This window comes from Podarcis bocagei (genome assembly GCF_964188305.1).
Source record: "Podarcis bocagei genome assembly, chromosome: 11".
NCBI lineage: Eukaryota > Metazoa > Chordata > Lepidosauria > Squamata > Lacertidae > Podarcis > Podarcis bocagei.
In genome coordinates this window covers 46152355-46170380 of record NC_138136.1, presented here as the reverse complement: position 1 = coordinate 46170380, position 18026 = coordinate 46152355, and the positions used below count along the sequence as shown (strand labels likewise).

At 45.2% G+C, this 18026-nt stretch overlaps 1 protein-coding gene across 2 annotated transcripts; it reads left to right on the top strand.

Moving 5' to 3' along the window:
• The first annotated feature begins 267 nt into the window (after positions 1-267).
• LOC308597278 (F-box only protein 4-like) lies at positions 268-11892 on the top strand. 2 transcript variants are annotated; one of them, XM_081213113.1, is made up of 7 exons: positions 268-1336; positions 4457-4692; positions 7277-7497; positions 8876-8948; positions 9429-9598; positions 9831-10009; positions 11378-11892. In XM_081213113.1, exons 1-7 carry the CDS (start codon positions 1157-1159, stop codon positions 11465-11467), a joined length of 1149 nt encoding a protein of 382 aa, XP_081069239.1. In that variant the 5' UTR covers positions 268-1156; the 3' UTR covers positions 11468-11892. The 2 variants fall into 2 exon arrangements, with proteins under 2 accessions (XP_081069239.1, XP_081069240.1); XM_081213114.1 differs by having other exon boundaries at positions 271-1118.
• The last annotated feature ends 6134 nt before the right edge of the window (positions 11893-18026 follow it).

The window sequence follows — 18026 nt, the reverse complement described above, 5'->3', positions numbered from 1 at the left end:
TACATTGTCATTGTACTTACCGTATTATTCCAGTATATCAGGAACACTCTTCATAAATTTAGTGGGTCAGTTTGCATTCTCCTATAGTAGGTTAATTTAGCCATTGTCACAACAGACAAGACCTTTTTGAGCCATTCAAAAATAACAGCAGCTCTTTTTCCAGGTCTTTTTTTTTCAATTGTAATTTTTGTAGTCATAATTAGGTCAGATACCACTTCTGTATCATATGAAACAATGTTCAAATCCAAGTCTGCTGGTTCTTTTTAAAGATGGAGAGCTGCATAGGGTGGTGGGGCTGAGGAACAGAGCTGATGGGGGGAGGCAAAAAATGGAAGGGGGGAAAGCTGGGAGGATGGGATGGGTTAATGTGTTTGAAACAGATGGGAGATAATGAATGGAATGGATTTGTGGAAGTGTTGGTGACTCCTGCCGTGTCATAGAATACTGTAGAGTTTGAAGGGAGGACAATGGTGAACCAGTCCAACCCCCTGGAATTAATTTTCTGCCCAACGTGGAGCTTGAAACCACATTTCTGAGACTTGAGTCTCATGCTCTGCCGATTGAGCGAACTCCTTTCTTGCAACTTTAAGCCATTGGTAGAGCAGCAGAAAACAAGCTTGCTCCATGTCCACTGTAGCCAAAGAGCGGATGTTACTGACTACAACTCCCATCACCCCTGACCACTATTCATGCGTACTTTGAAGCGTATTTTTATTGCACCACGACTTCTGGAACTTCCACGCGGCTGCGAATGCTTAATCATGGGGGTTTGGCTTTGCTTTTGCGATGCTCGCGCGCTAACCCAGGCCTATGTGGCGCTGGCCACGAATCCGGAGCAGCAGCGCGCAGTTGCCAGCAGGACTGGAGGGGAGGTGGCCCGAGTGCCTCCCACGCCTCCGGAACAAACCGGAGGTGGAATCCCGGTGGGGGCGGCGGCTTCTTCGCCAGACTTTACTTGCGCGCAAGCAGCGGCCGCCGAGAGCCACCGCGCACTTCGCCTTTGCGCGGACGCCGCTTTCCTCCTCCTGAGACCCACCTCCTGGTGGGATCCGGGCTCCGACGACAAGGGGCGCAGGATCCCAGCTGCTGCAGTGCCAGGGGTACTGAATCGTAGCTAAGTAAGAGACGGGGAGGGTTGCCGGTGCGCCCCGGAGCGATGGCGCAGGGCGGCGGGGAGTGGCAGAGCTTGGAGACGCTCCTGCGAAGCAGCCTGCGCGTCCTGCGCGGCAAGTGGGGGCAACAGCAGCCGGGGAGGCTCCCGGAGAGCAGCGACGATCGCTCTGGGGAAGAGAAGGAGAAGAAGCAGACGACGCCCAGCGCCTTGGAGGCCCTGCCGGTAAGCGCAACGCCGCTCCGACCCCCCTAGCGCATCCCAGCGAGGCGAACGGCCGCCGTTTCCAGCAGTGTTGCCGAAAGTTCCCGGTTGGAACTTCCTGTTCGCTGGGCTTCCCATTGGTCCCTTCACGGCCCCGCCCCTTTGACGCCAGGCAGTTGCACTTTCCAATTTTTATTTTAATAATATAAAGATCCGTGCTGCTAAATGTTTAGGTTTAGTGAATATTAGGATTTAAGTAAAATTTCTGTTTTATAACTGGGATATGTTATAAGACAGTCTCTATGTATTAGAAAGGGAGTTATGCAAGGAGGTTGAGGTGTTTATGTGTAATGACTGGATCTTGAGAATGTCATCAGGATCCAAGAGTATTGGAATCTGTGGACTTATGAGCATCAGCAATTAGCATGTGAAGAGGTAAAGGTAAAGGGACCCATGACCATTAGGTCCAGTCGTGACTGACTCTGGGGTTGCGGCCCTCATCTCGCTTTATTGGCTGAGAGAGTCAGTGTACAGCTTCTGGGTCATGTGGCCAGCATGACTAAGCCACTTCTGGCGAACCAGAGCACCGCATGGAAACGCTGTTTACCTTCCCGCCAGAGTAGTACCTATTTATCTACTTGCACTTTGACGTACTTTCAAACTGCTAGGTTGGCAGGAGCAGGGACCGAGGAACGGGAGCTCACTCCATCGCGGGGATTCGAACCGCCAACCTTCTGATTGGCAAGTCTTAGGCTCTGTGGTTTAACCCACAGCACCACCCGCGTACCCAGAGTAAACCTGGATAAATGTCCTAAGTGTGTACCAGTCTTTAATCCCAGTCAATCTACAGGTGCTGATGAAGTAAGGGGAACCCCTTTGTTAGGTGACACCTGGCGGAGAGAGATTAACCGTTAGTACTTCAAAGCACCAAAAGAGCTGGCCATTAGAATGCAACTGAATAAAGGAGGCTTAGTTGTTAGGAACAGCAGAATTAGGATAAATGCCTTGGACTCCATGGCTTGGGGAACAATCCCCTCTTGAAATGACCATGCTGTAAGATCTGGACTCCTTCCATGCACACTTGCAGGTGTAAACAGGTAAATAAACCATATTTTTCAAAGCTACAACAATCTTGGCCATGACTTCAATTCTCCAAGGGAACACAGACCCTGGGTGAGTGCCTGGAACCCCCTGGAATCATGCAGAGAGTGGGAGTGGCACCCAACTTTTGTAACAATCTTTTGCTGCGTGCCACTCCAGTTTTTGAGGGCTGTGAGACTCCGGGGGTCCCAGTGCCTTTTCAACCAGGGAATTTCCTTTTGGGAATGAGGCACAGCTGAGATTGCGGTGGCCTTATGATATCTGGTTTATTTACACATATATACAACCCGAGCCAACGATGGCGGGGTTCACAGAACAAAAGGGTCTTGTTTTCCCCATAACCACAGCCTTGGATTGCAGCAAAAATCTTTTGTGGGTTTTCTTCTGCCTTTCCAGGCTGCAGCTTTTTCCTCTAGGTCGAATCACAGCGAAAGGTGCTCTGAAACTCAGGATTTTGTTCTTATCTGAGAGCTGGAGGAGGGGCCCCACCCATTTGGCATCTTGCATAGAGACCCCTTTCCTTTGCTCTCTTAATGGTCCATCACCCAGGCGATTATTTGGCTTGATGTGTTTTTTACGCTTGCTGGACCCAAGGGTTAAATGTCTGGCACCCTGTTTAGCACCCCTAGCCTTGCTTAAATTCTAATACTTGCTGGATCCAGTGATTAAAGATGTCTGGCTGTTATGAGACATTACAGTGGTACCTCGGGTTAAGTACTTAATTCATTCTGGAGGTCCGTTCTTAACCTGAAACTGTTCTTAACCTGAAGCATCACTTTAGCTAATGGGGTCTCCTGCTGTCGCCGGAGCACGATTTCTGTTCTCATCCTGAAGCAAAGTTCTTAACCTGAAGCACTATTTCTGGGTTAGCGGAGTCTGTAACCTGAAGCGTATGTAACCTGAGGTACCACTGTATTAGGTAGATCAGGGGATTATTTGTATATATTATTATGCCATTATTATTTTTATTTGGAGGTCCATTGCTGGGCATATTCACACCATAAATTTAAAGCATATGACTTCCCCCAAAGAATCCTGGGAACTCTGGTTTGTTCAGGGTGCTGGGAGTTATAGCTCTGTAAGGGGAAAATGGCAGAAAGTGAAGAGGAATTAAAGAACCTTTTAATGAGGGTGAAAGAGGAGAGATCATGGCCACTGGGCCCATCACCTCCTGGCAAATAGAAGGGGAAGAAATGGAGGCAGTGAGAGATTTTACTTTCTTGGGCTCCATGATCACTGCAGATGGTGACAGCAGTCACGAAATTAAAAGACGCCTGCTCCTTGGGAGAAAGGCGATGGCAAAGCTAGACAGCATCTTAAAAAGCAGAGACATCACCTTGCCAACAAAGGTCCGTATAGTTAAAGCCATGGTTTTCCCAGTAGTGATGTATGGAAGTGAGAGCTGGACCATAAAGAAGGCTGATCGCCGAAGAATTGATGCTTTTGAATTATGGTGCTGGAGGAGACTCTTGAGAGTCCCATGGACTGCAAGAAGATCAAATGCATCCATTCTTAAAGAAATCAGCCCTGAGTGGTCACTGGAAGGACAGATCCTGAAGCTGAGGCTCCAGTACTTTGGCCACCTCATGAGAAGAGAAGACTCCCTGGAAAAGACCCTGATGTTGGGAAAGATGGAGGGCACAAGGAGAAGGGGACGACAGAGGACGAGATGGTTGGACAGTGTTCTCGAAGCCACAAACATGAGTCTGACCAAACTGCGGGAGGCAGTGGAAGACAGGAGTGCCTGGCGTGCTCTGGTCCATGGGGTCACGAAGAGTCGGACACGACTAAACAACTAAACAACAACAACAAAAGGGGAAAACTACCATTCCCAAGATTCTTTCAGGGAATTCGTGGCTTCTATATGCATGGTGTAGATCTGCCTGGTTCCGATACCGTTAGCATATATTTTGTAGTAAATCTTTTTTAGAAATATATGCATTCTTATATACGTGAAGAGGAAATTTTGTCAGGGACTACTGTTAAGTTTTTATGTTTCCTAAATGATTTATGAATAAATATTTAAATTTTATTTTCCAGATAGATGTGAAGTTATACATTATGTCCTTCCTCACACCCAAAGATCTGAGTAATTTGGGAAGCACCAACCACCACTGGAAGCTAACAATCCAGGATCCCTTGCTATGGCGTTATTTTCTCATCCGCGATCTTCCTTCCTGCCATTCTATTGATTGGGAGTCAGTCCCTGATGCAAACATATTTAATAAATCCATTTTTGAACTTCATAATAGTGCCTCATGTGACTACATGGCTGCGTAAGTATCCTCTAAAATTCCATATAGGTAATGTACATCTTTATAGGCATATGAAGGATTGTGCTGAATGCCTCCATATTTTATATATATATATTATATATATATATATATATATATATATATATATATATATATATATGTAGGTTTTGGTGTCTTCGGGTGTCTTCCCGTGTAAGAGTTGGGGTGTCTAGGCGACGTTTCGACGAGGTCTCACTCGTCATCTTCAGGCTGGTGCTTTCGGCTTCTTGTTACTAGAACAGAGCAGGATCTCAGTGTTTGAGTTCCTATAAATACTGTTGAGGGGGTGTGGTGTATAGCCTCCAACGTTCTGGGCAGAGAGGAAGTTCCCAGGTTAATGTGCCTTTTCTTCTTTTGTTCATTAATTATTTGAGGGATATCTTGAGTGATTACTTGAGTGATATTCTGAGTACCACTTAGGAGGGTCATTAGGTGTGGATTAGTTGCTAAAGCTTTCGTGTCTTGACCTCTTGAGCTTGTAAAGAGTTTTTCTGAGAAGATGGCTGTACTGCACTTAGTTGTGCTCTGGCTTGGCTTCGTGTATAGGGGCGAGCTGTGGTTTTGTGCCCTGTGCCAGCCAGATCTGTGTAGGGATTGCAGGGGGGTGCAGCATCCGGAGGTGCCACTATGGTTTGGCTACTGGATGGTGTCTGTAATTTATCTGTGGAGAGGGTCTGGGTTTGGGTCTGGTGTGGTTGATTGGAGATGGCGTTCTGTGTGCCTCTGGTTCTGGTGTCGGTTTTTGTGGGGAGGGCTAATTTCCAGATGTTTGGCAGGCGGGACGTGTCGTCACGCTTGTTCATGTTGTGAGGGTGTTTCTCTATCTCGATGGCTTCCATGATTATTCTCTTGTGGTGATGTTCCATGTTAAAGAGCAATTTGGAATCTGCAAAATTAATTTCGTGTCCTGTTTCTTTCATGTGTTGGTAAAGAGAGGAAGTTTTTTCTTCTTTTTTGACGGCATTCTTGTGTTCTGCGATACGTGCATTTATTCGTCTGTTTGTTTGTCCAATGTACGTGGCTGGGCAGACTTTGCAGGGTATTTCATAGACCCCTTGGTTTTCTAACTGGATTTTATCTTTTGGGTTTCTGAGGATATTGGCTATTTTTTGGTTGGTGCAAAAGGCTGTTTTGATATTGTGTTTATGGAGGATTTTGCTAATTTTATCTGTAGTGCCCTTGATATAAGGAAGGAGGGCCATGCCATTGTTTTCTTCTGTGTCTTGGTTTTTTGGGGGTGTTTCTTTTTGGATTAGCTTCGTAACCCTGTTTTGCTGGTATCCGTTGGCGATTAACACATTTGAGAGATTCTGTAACTCAGTTGTACTTGAGTGATATTCTGAGTACCACTTAGGAGGGTCATTAGGTGTGGATTAGTTGCTAAAGCTTTCGTGTCTTGACCTCTTGAGCTTGTAAAGAGTTTTTCTGAGAAGATGGCTGTACTGCACTTAGTTGTGCTCTGGCTTGGCTTCGTGTATAGGGGCGAGCTGTGGTTTTGTGCCCTGTGCCAGCCAGATCTGTGTAGGGATTGCAGGGGGGTGCAGCATCCGGAGGTGCCACTATGGTTTGGCTACTGGATGGTGTCTGTAATTTATCCCTCAAATAATTAATGAACAAAAGAAGAAAAGGCACATTAACCTGGGAACTTCCTCTCTGCCCAGAACGTTGGAGGCTATACACCACACCCCCTCAACAGTATTTATAGGAACTCAAACACTGAGACCCTGCTCTGTTCTAGTAACAAGAAGCCGAAAGCACCAGCCTGAAGATGACGAGTGAGACCTCGTCGAAACGTCGCCTAGACACCCCAACTCTTACACGGGAAGACACCCGAAGACACCAAAACCTGCATTCCTGTACCCGTGAAAATCTACGAAAGCATATATATATATATATATATATATATATATATATATGCAGGTTTTGGTGTCTTCGGGTGTCTTCCCGTGTAAGAGTTGGGGTGTCTAGGCGACGTTTCGACGAGGTCTCACTCGTCATCTTCAGGCTGGTGCTTTCGGCTTCTTGTTACTAGAACAGAGCAGGATCTCAGTTCTAGTAACAAGAAGCCGAAAGCACCAGCCTGAAGATGACGAGTGAGACCTCGTCGAAACGTCGCCTAGACACCCCAACTCTTACACGGGAAGACACCCGAAGACACCAAAACCTGCATTCCTGTACCCGTGAAAATCTACGAAAGCATATATATATATATATATACACACACACACACAAATATATATAAACAAAAAAAGGAAAGGGATTTATGATAGCATAAGTTAATGGACTACTCTTCAGTAATAAGTAATTTAAAGGTACAATTTCATGCTAAAGCCTGATTCTAAAATTACTCCTCTTTTTGTAAACATTCTTTAACTCTTGGCATCAATTATATACTTGCCCATTCGTATATCATTAAAATCTGTTGGGCTCTCTGAGTTCTCAGCACTGAGCATTTTCTTGTGTGGGGCCCTTCAACTCATGCTGAGTCTTGCCTTACTCCTCCTAAGATTTGGCACTCAGTTTTCATTATTATGGGGTGGGTTGTTGCTTTTTAATTTTTACACAGGTACAAGAAGTGTTACTCCAGGCGTAAAACATGTCTGAAAGCCAGCCGGCCCTATTACGGATCCGTGACTTCCTTTCTGCAGTCGCTGATCACGCAGGCAGAGCCTCGCTTTGCAATGTTTGGGCCGGGCTTGGAAAACCTGGACGAAGCTTTGGTGAACAGAATGATGGCGAGCCCACATATTTTGCCGCTGGCCGGTAGACCTTCTAGACAAATGCACGGTAACGTTGTTTTCTCTTCTTTTAAGCAAGCAAACGAAAATGGCCATGGTGAACATTTGAAGCCTTCTTATACTGTGTGGGATGTTTTCTGACCCTGCTACAGAACGCGGTTCAGCTGGAGACAGAGTGGGACCAGCTCTACCATTAGGCAGAGAGAGGCAGAGGCTTCAGGTGGCAAATGCTGGTGGGGAGGTAGTGATCGGAGGTTTGTGTGTGTGTTTTATGCAGCCTGCCCCCTGTAGACCCCAAGCTACCCTTTGAAAAAGTAAGATTCAGCTGATGGCCCAGTGGGTTGTCTTGCTGTCTCAGGGAGCGTCATGTCTTGGGCGGGTCTGACAGAAGGTGCCAAGTATTGTGCCTTGCCACTGACCCATTGTCTCTCCTAAAGCATGCTGGCCAGGTTGGTGGTTCTGTGAATTAATGGAGGACTAAGATTTGACAAGGGGATGCGGGTGGCGCTGTGGGTTAAACCACAGAATCTAGGACTTGCTGATCAGAAGGTTGGCAGTTCGAATCCCCGCAACGGGGTGAGCTCCTGTTGCTCGGTCCCTTCTCCTGCCAACCTAGCAGTTTGAAAGCACGTCAAAGTGCAAGTAGATAAATAGGTACCACTCCAGTGGGAAGGTAAACGGCATTTCCGTGCTCTGCTCTGGTTCGCCAGAAGTGGCTTAGTCATGCTGGCCACATGACCCGGAAGCTGTACGCCGGCTCCCTCGGCCAGTAAAGCAAGATGAGCGCCGCAACCCCAGAGTCGGCCACGACTGGACTTAACTGGATTTGACAGGACCAAGCAGTAGAGGATCAAGTTGGCCTATTTGTCCACATGCCCAAAGCCAAGGTTGGTCAAGTTATTTTGGCACCTGAATTGGGAAATTCACATAAGCCCTTCTGTCCCTCTCTGAAGCAGAGCTTAAATAATTTATTGCACAATTTAAAAACAAAACAAAAAAGCCCACACTGTTGTCCGTGACACTTAAAACAGCAGCTGCTTCAGTTTGCCTAATATCAGTGCCAATCTATTATATCTGGGGAATTTAAAGCTCATGCTTTCAAATGACACACTAGGCTGTTTCTGAGGGAACCGGGCAGAGGGCCTTCTTGGTAGTGGAATGCCCTCCCTTCAGATGTCAAGGAAATAACCATACAACTTTTAGAATACATCTGAAGGCAGCCCTGTATGGGGCCATTTTTAATGTTTGATGTTTTATTATGCTTTTATACTTATTGGAAGCTGCCTGACCAGAGTGCAACCCAGTCAGATGGACAGGATTCAAATAATAAAATTATTATTATTATTATCATTCATATATGATCTTCTGAAAACCTACCAGCTCTCAAATTCTTTGCCTTTCATTTCTTATTTCTTTGTTTCAAACAGGGATAGGATCAGGGGTCACATTTCGTTTGAATGGCCAGAAATTCACCATTCTGCCATTGTATACAAAAACTAGGTAAGTTGTTATCCAAGGTGCTGTTTTTCGCTTGCTTGCTTTTTTCTTCTCGAGCAACGGTATTCCAACAGGGATAGGATTGTCCCAAAAGAAGAAAATTCTAGATTCTATCATCGTGTAGATTCACACAGGAATTTTCAAACTCTAATTGGATTGTCTTAAGAGGCGAGCAAGCCCATTTCAAGAAGTGCTTATTCTGTGCAAGTTTATTCCAAGGAAACCTTTGGCCACAATCTGGGACATGGCCTCATTTGCTCTGTTCACTCAGCAGAAATGTGGAAACTTCGATCCCCAAGAGCCAGAGTAGACCTGTGAATTGTTCGTCTGCTTGAACTGCCTGGCCCAGATGTGTACAAAAGACTACACTGTTCTTTCTTAAGGCACTAGTCCTCAGCAACTTCAGTTCTGCGTAGTTCCTCCCTCCCTTCCTTCCTTCGTGCATAGTATCTGAAGAAACTGGTTTCTCTCCTCTCTTTCCAGCAAGGAAAGACTCAGAGCGAAGGAAGAGGACACTGATCCTGTCAACAAGATGTTCTCTACGGAGTCCAGTATTGATGGGAAAACGCATTACAATCTGATCGAGCCCGTTAAAAACATGTGCAGACAAATCGATGGGTTCATCTATGCTGCAGATGCCGAGGTTGATAAAAGTAAGGAGCTTTGCTCTGTGTGGGTGAAAAAGGAATAATTATGTTATACCACTCAATCTGCTGGGGGATCTGTTGTATTCTGTATAGTTAGTTGTGTGTATATGCTTTATACCAATGAAAACCTTTACAAACTAAATAAACGTAAGGGCTTCTGAATGATGCCAACATAGCTTTTAGGGTACAGCTGGCAGAGGGCGGCAAAGCCTTTATCTCCCTCATTCTCTTTTTGCAGGAAACAACCGTCAACTTGAATTTGACTGGCTGGCAGCAATGCTTGACCCAGTCCTTGGCCCTACAGATAGGCCTCTGCTTGTCCTGTCCTGCGTTTCCTGTGCTGAGATAGAAAGGATTCCTTGTGTTTACATGGCGCATCAGCTGCAGCTGAATCTGCTTGGCCCGCGGCCATGGATGGTAGCATTTATTATTATTATTTTGCTCTTGTTTGTTTTGTTTAAGTGTCTGCCCCAGCCTGCATTCCACTTTTGGAATTATGAAACAGATTGACAACAGGTTCTGGAAGCACTATTACTCCCCTTGGTGTAAATTGAGGCTGCCAATCTATTCTCAGTTATATGGGAGTAATCCCTGTTAAACCCAATGTGACTGACTTCTGAGTAGATCTGTATAGAATTTAACTGTAGGTTACAGAACTGGCCTGTACCTAGGATGGCTTTTTTTTCTTTTTAAACAAAGAATTACAGTGGTACCTTGGGTTACAGACGCTTCAGGTTACATACGCTTCAGGTTACAGACTCCGCTAACCAAGAAATAGTACATCGGGTTAAGAATTTTGCTTCAGGATGAGAACAGAAATTGTGCAGTGGCGGCGCAGCGGCAGCAGGAGGCCCCATTAGCTAAAGTGGTACCTCAGGTTAAGAATGGACCTCCAGAACGAATTAAGTTCTTAACCTGAGGTACCACTGTACAGTCGTATCTTGGATTCTGAACACCCTGGTTCTCGGACGTTTTGGCTCCTGAACGCCGCAAACCCGGAAGTGAGTGTTCTGGTTTGCAAACGTTCTTTTGTAACCCAAATGTCCGACAGGGCTTTCGCAGCGTCTACTTGGCTGCAGGACCTTCCTGCAGCCAATCAGAAGCCATGCTTTGTTTTCTGAACGTTTTTAAAGTCGAACGGTCTTCTGGAACGGATTCCATTCGATTTCCAAGGTATGACTGTATGTCTATAGCAGCCTGTAGGCCAGATTTAGCCCACAAGGGTATTTTCCCTGCACTGTTCTCACCTGCCCACATGTCATATGTGATACCAGGTGTGGGGCAGGCAGAGATGCAGCTGCCGATTGGCAGGCTTAAGGTGCATCACGAGTTGTGCATTGCGAAGGGAATGCAGGCTTTAGCTGGAGACTGGTGGAGTCAATGCCTGCCAGATAAATTGTGTAAAACAGTTCATTCCACAGGAAGTTCACTCACAGAGGCAATGCCTGCAGAAAGCAGGCCAGTGTGGTGTAGTGGTTAAGAGCGTTGGACTCGTAATCTGGTGAACCGGGTTCGCTTCCCCGCTCCTCCACATGCAGCTGCTGGGTGACCTTGGGCTAGTCACACTTCTCTGAAGTCTCTCAGCCCCACTCACCTCACAGAGTGTTTGTTGTGGGGGAGGAAGGGAAAGGAGATTGTTGGCCGCTTTGAAACTCCTTCGGGTAGTGATAAAGTGGGATATCAAATCTAAACCCTTCTTTCAGCTCCATGCCGATCAAGCTGAAACCTCAAGCACCTTAGCTTTGTGTAAGATACTGACATTTGCTTCTTTCTTGGCTTTTACAGGTTCAGGATACTGAAGTTTCCACGTTGGATGGACTGGTAGATGGAATTCAGTGGCTACTGGAACAAACCGAATGTAAAAATGCCCAGTGAATCAGGCATGCTTACAAATGCCAGTGTGATTTAAAATAAAAAGAAAACAAATGCCTTATTTACAAGCAAGACTTGAGGCGGGCACAATTTCTCCTTAATTTGACATGAGCTGAGAAGAGATTTTTGTGCATAACATGGACCAACAATGTCCTAAACCTGTTGCTATTTAAAATGCAGACTGGATAAAACGGAAAAGGGAGGGATTGTATCTTGGGGGGGGCATTGGCATAGTGGTGGCACTCCTCTTATGCTAGTGTCCCTCCCCATTGGCGAGTTTATCCAGTAGTAAATCTCTGAGAGGTGCCAGGCTACTGCCATTTAAATTTCCCACAATGACTTCAATGTAACATTGCTCTGGGGCAGCATCAGTGAATTACGATGGTAGGCACTCAATCCTGATCACCAGATTTATTTATTTAAAAAGTACCGTATTTTTTGCACCATAACACTCACTTTTTTCCTCCTAGAAAGTAAGGGGAAATGTCTGTGCGTGTTATGGAGCGAATGCCTGCGGGTGGCGGGGGGATCTGCTGCAGTCGTGAGCAGAGGATCCATGGTTCCCCTTCCTTCCCTCCTCCATGGTTACAAAGCATGGATCCTCAGGATTTTTGCATTGGGCTACTCCAAACTCACTGTCAGATCACATGTCTGTGGCCACAGCATGAACCACAAAAATTATATATCCACTATTTCGTTTAGAATATTTTTTTTCTTGTTTTCCTCCTCTAAAAACTACGTGCGTGTTATGATCTGGTGCATGTTATAGAGCGAAAAATACGGTAACTGGGGGGACAGGACTGGCAGCTGCCCAAAGATGCCATGTGGTGATGCCAGGCTTGCTGGATTCTAGTTGTGTTAGGCTGTTTATGGTGCTGACAGTATCCAATGCAGGTTGGAATGTCAAGCTTTTAATCAGGTAATTCTGGACCATAATGCACAAATTTATTGGAATCTCTGCAACGGTATAATAGACGGGTAACTGATGGACATTTCTTGGAGTGGAGAATATGAATGACCATTTTATCAAGTGCACATAAGAGAAAAGTTAGCCATGTCAATCAATCAATCAATCATTCAATCTTTATTACGGTCCAGAGACCCAACAAATCATTACGAATCAATACACAATTCATACAGCCTACCTCCAGGTTAAACAAGCATTTTGTTTAGAATATAGGGCTCATTTATTCTTGCAACCACCGATAAAAACTTTGCCACTGCTAACGTTCTAGCATTTGTCCGGTCTTCCAGTAGGAACCTGACATAGTGAGCCTCTGGTTTTCCCGGGAAAGGTACCAGCAAGGGTAGTATCAGTTCAGCCCTGGAGTTGGCCATGTGCCCCCACCCAAGTTTGTTGTTAATGCCCAACATGTTTCTGAAAATGATTTCAATCTAAAACCCATACAAAAGGGGTCAATCTAAAACCCATACAAAAACTTTCTCTCTGTCTCTCTCTCTCTCTCTTACTGTATGTCTCAGGAAACCACTTAAAACATCTTAACAAAGAAACTTGCTCTGGTCAAATTCATTGGGAACAACCAATCAAACCTTACCTCTTCTGGAATGAACCAAACACAATAACTTGAAATACAATGCAATGTCTTTCTGAACCCAGTTCTACTGGAAACTACAAATATTGTTTTATCAGGAGGAAAAAGGGGGGGCATTGGTGAAAGAGAACAAATAAAACGATATCACAGCACTTTCTAGTTACTCCTTTTGTTGGAACATTGCAGGAAGAAAAAAATACTATGGAGGTTTTTTCCTTGGCCATATGAAGCTGTGAGGTTGAATGCCCTACTAAATGTTCGCTTATACAGAGGGGGTATTTTGAAGGTCATTGAGTTTGGTCGACTGTAGAAAAGGTTTTCTTTTTACAAACACATTCAATCGCATATGCATTACTGCATGCCCACTTGGGGCAAGGAGAATTTCACCATGTCTTTGGGTGGATAAAGTTCTTCATGTGCGTCTACTGTTTACACAGTGATGTGTGATAAGTTGTCAGTTGTTAAATGAAAACCAGAACAAGGGGGGCATGGCACCGGATACAGGAAAACAAAGGAGAAGAACTCAAAATGGACCTCCAAACGTTAGCTGTAGTTAATACTGCCTCCAGCAGTGGCGGGAAAACATCACCATCGTGGCTAGCAGTGATCAATAACCTTATCCTCCATGAATTTGTATAAATCAGGGTTTCCCAAACTTAGGTCTCCAGCTGTTTTTTTTAGACTACAACTCCCATCATCCCTAGCCAGCAGGACGAGTGGTTGGGGGTGATGGGAATTGTAGTCCCCAAACAGTGGGAGACTCGAGTTTGGGAAACCTTGGACTTAACCTTTTTTCAAAGGCATGCTGGCCATGACTACCTCTTGTAGTATTCCATAGTTTTAACTATGCATTGCATCAATAAGGGCTTTCTTTTGCCCTAAATGTGCCTGCATTGGCGATCCCGAAGTTCTGGTATTATGAAAGAGGAAGAACAACCTTTATCCATTTTCTTCCTCCACGCCGTGTGTGCCCACTCTTACTTGCCTTTCTTACTAACTAAAAGGTCCCAAATTCACCAGCCGCTTCCTTTTGAGCACATGCTTACAGTATAATCTATAGCTTAATACATATATATAGTTAAGTTCCACCACCGCCTTGCATTGCTATGCCCATTCCCCTGAAGTAGGAAGTCTTCCTGCAGAAGTTGGAGCCAGTGTGGAATAGTGGCTGGTGGACTAGGACCTGGGAGGTGAGAGTTCGAATCCCACCTTGGACATGAGGCTCACTTGGGCCAGTGGCTGTCTCTCACCTTAACCTACCGTGTAAGACTGTAGTAAGATTGGCGGAGGCATGGACACCACCTTGAGCATCTTAGCGGAAAGATGGGGTATAAATGTAAAAAAATAAATGTAGACCTCACTAGTGGAGGGCAATAGACAAAGCAGGACACGGGAAGGGGGGTGGAGTTGTAACAGTTGTAGATACAGACGTGTTTTAATTTACTGCTAATTGTCTTTAAATGATTTTAAATTGATTATTCTAATATTTCTTTTAAACTGCCTGAAGGTTTTGCTACGGTCAAATTATATTATTATGTTTTGTTAAATAAATAAAAATGTATGAATCGCCTTCCCCTCAAGGCTAAGGTGACTTATGTAAAAAAAGCAATGTACCAAAAAGATAAATAAAGCTAGGTTTTTAAACTATACAGAATGAACACCTTTTGGGCCAGCTGGAAAAATCTGTCGAAACAAATATGTCTTCAGTTGTGTCTCAAAAGTACAAACTGTGGGTGGCGCTGTGGGTTAAACCACAGAGCCTAGGACTTGCCGATCAGAAGGTTGGCAGTTCGAATCCCCGCAACGGGTTGCTCGGTTCCTGCTCCTGCCAACCTAGCAGTTCAAAAGCACATCAAAGTGCAAGTAGATAAATAGGTACCACTCCAGTGGGAAGGTAAACGGCGTTTCTGTGCTCTGCTCTGGTTCGCCAGAAGCGGCTTAGTCATGCTGGCCACATGACCCGGAAGCTGTACACCGGCTCCCTTGGCCAATAAAGTGAGATGAGCGCCGCAACCCCAGAGTTGGTCACGACTGGACCTAATGGTCAGGGGTCCCTTTACGTTTTTTACTGTGTCTCAGCAGGGATGCTGTCCCGTGGAACCAGTCCTGCCGCATGGAAAGCCCTGCTCCTAAGTTGTTGTGGAGTTGGCTCCTGATATTTTAGGGGCTTCCAAACGAAACTCCACTATACAACAGAGTAATCTATGTTTACTCAGAAGTATGTCTACTATGCAGTTCAGGCTTTACCTGCAAGCAAGTGTTCAAACTATTGCACCTCCTTCCCAGCCACCAGGTGTCACCTATGTTACACTGGAGTGATGAACAGAATTTAGAAAAAAAATCTAGCTCCTTTTTATCTACCTGCATTTTGCATTCGGGTGTGAATGTGTGAAAGAGTTGTTGAGCTTTTTGGGAGGGGGGTTTTAAAGCACTTTTTCTGCAAAAACAACAATTTTGGAATGAGTTGCCATTCGTCTGGGTTTTCCCAGATGTTTTGCCGATTGCTGAGAATTCGAGGGTCGAATCCTGTATACATCTGGGGCGTTTGGCAGCCCTAGTGTAGCTCAGCTGTTGTGTGTGCGTATGGGGATACTGTAGACTCATTGACCTTGTGCATAACTATGAGTTCGACTTCCAAAACATTTGGAAACCAAACTGCGGCTTCTGGTTGGTGGCAGAAAGCGGAAGCCCCGTTGGACATTCGGCTTCCAAAAATAGTTTGCAAACTGGAATAGCCAAAACGTTTGAGAACTCAGCTGTTCAAAAACCAAGGTATGACTGTACTACTCAGCTGTGTACATAGGTACCGGTACTCAGATTGTTCCCTCACTGAATGTAACGTGGAGTTCCCTACAAAGAAGAAAGATTGAGGAAACGGCAACCAAGAAGAAACAGAAAGTGCACTTGGAATAGGGGCAGAGTAGAGAAAGTTGAGCAGGCTTGTTCTGTAAAAACCAAAAGTCTGATTTTAGATCCCTTTTGACTGACTTTTTGTACAATAGACTCATCCTCTGGACCGACCAAAAAATGTCAGGTCTTGACTCTGCCTCCTGTCTAAGGGAGCTTCATATTGTCGTTCAATCTCAAAATGGGGCATTGGCAACAGTCTACTTTTTTACGAAAAGCTTACAGGATTCCTCCCACCACCACCCTACCCCAGAAGGATAAAACTGCATTAACCTGTGTGGATGCTCCCCAAAATATGATGAAATGCTTGTCTGAGCACCCACCCCACAATAAACCCTTCTCTGAAAGCATTGCAAGATCTGTTCAGGGTTGACTTTGCCCCATGACCCATAGGCATCCCATTCAAATCTCTGCCTAGGGACCAGAATCTCTTATTTCCAGATTTGGCATCCCTGGGAATGACTATCCCTCTCATAGACCAAACCTACCAGAGAGGCTGTAATAATAGTAGACGTTCCAATGTGCTGTTTTGCTAGCAGATGATTTCCTCTGCTTGCGATTTAGTCTCTCAAAGGATCAGCATACCAAACAAATGTAACAACGATATTCTAAATAAGCACCATTAGCAAGTCTGTGAAGCAGCATCAAACTGCCAGTGTTTATTCCTGTGGGCATTTTTGCTGAAAGTTGAATTAGCATATGAGGTAACTGAACCAAAACAAGTGCTTTTAGCTTTGGAAACTGTGGATGGTAGGGCTTGCATATTACTCAACAAGGGCTAACATCAAACTAAATTGAAGCTGTTTAGAGGAACCAAACCCAAAGATGAATTTCCCCATGGGAGAATAGCAGCTTGGCAATGTTCCTGTTTAAAAGTCTGCTGGCTCATTTGCGAAGTTGGGCTGGGGGAATCCAGATTGGAAGGGTTTGGAATATGTACTCTCAGCAGCTAGAAGCATCATAGCCAGACACTGGAGAGACCTGGCAGGAGTAAGCATAGACCAATTGTATCAAATAGTATGGGAAACAGCTTTATTAGAAAAACTAACCAACAAACTGAAACTGACATGGGGGCAAATAGAAGAAGATGCCCTTCACCCAGCATGGTTCCCCTTTATAACATACGTACTTGGAAAATCAATACAACCCAGGTGGTTAAGAAAGCCCAACAGACACTCCATCTCCTCAGAGTATTGCGAAAGAACGACGTCAATCAACATTTGATGATCTCCTTCTACCGGTCCACAATAGAAAGTGTCCTTTCATACTGCATCATGGTGTGGTACGCTGGTTTGACATCAACTGATAGGAAGTGCCTACAGAGGGTGGTGAATACAGCACAAGATATTATGGGCTGTCCCGTGAATCTGCTGGATGACATTGCGGAAGAACGTTGCCTCAGTAGAGTGAGGAAAATTCTCAGGGATGATTCACACCCTGGCCGGCACTTTCTTGATCTCCTGCCCTCGGGCAGAAGATATAGAAGCATGATTAGTCACACCAACAGGGTAAAGAACAGCTTCTATCTGTGGGCTGTTAGGCTGCTGAATGAAAAGATAACAACAGGGCAACTGACTTTCGGGTTTGGTGGGTGTGCGTCAGTAAACGAGGGGAATTAAGACTAAGAGAGCTGAGTGGGGGGTGCTCAGTGTGGTGTAGTGGTTAAGAGCGGTAGTCTCGTAATCTGGGGAACCAGGTTCGTGTCTCCGCTCCTCCACATGCAGCTGCTGGGTGACCGTGGGCCAGTCACACTTCTTTGAAGTCTCTCAGCCCCACTCACCTCACAGAGTGTTTGTTGTGGGGGAGGAAGGGAAAGGAGAATGTTAGCCGCTTTGAGACTCCTGAAGGGGAGTGAAAGGCGGGATATCAAATCCAAACTCTTCTTCTTCTTCTTCTTCATTGTATACAAGTTGTACAAGTGACAATAAAGTAGTTCAATTCAATACATAGCCCAACAAGACAACAAAGACCCACCAACAGCATTTGAATCAATCTGCCTAACCTGATCCAAACACACACACACCACTCACATGAAAACAAATTTCACTACAGCCAATCAAAGACCACCAACCACACCTTAGGGCAGTGATGGTCAAACTTGG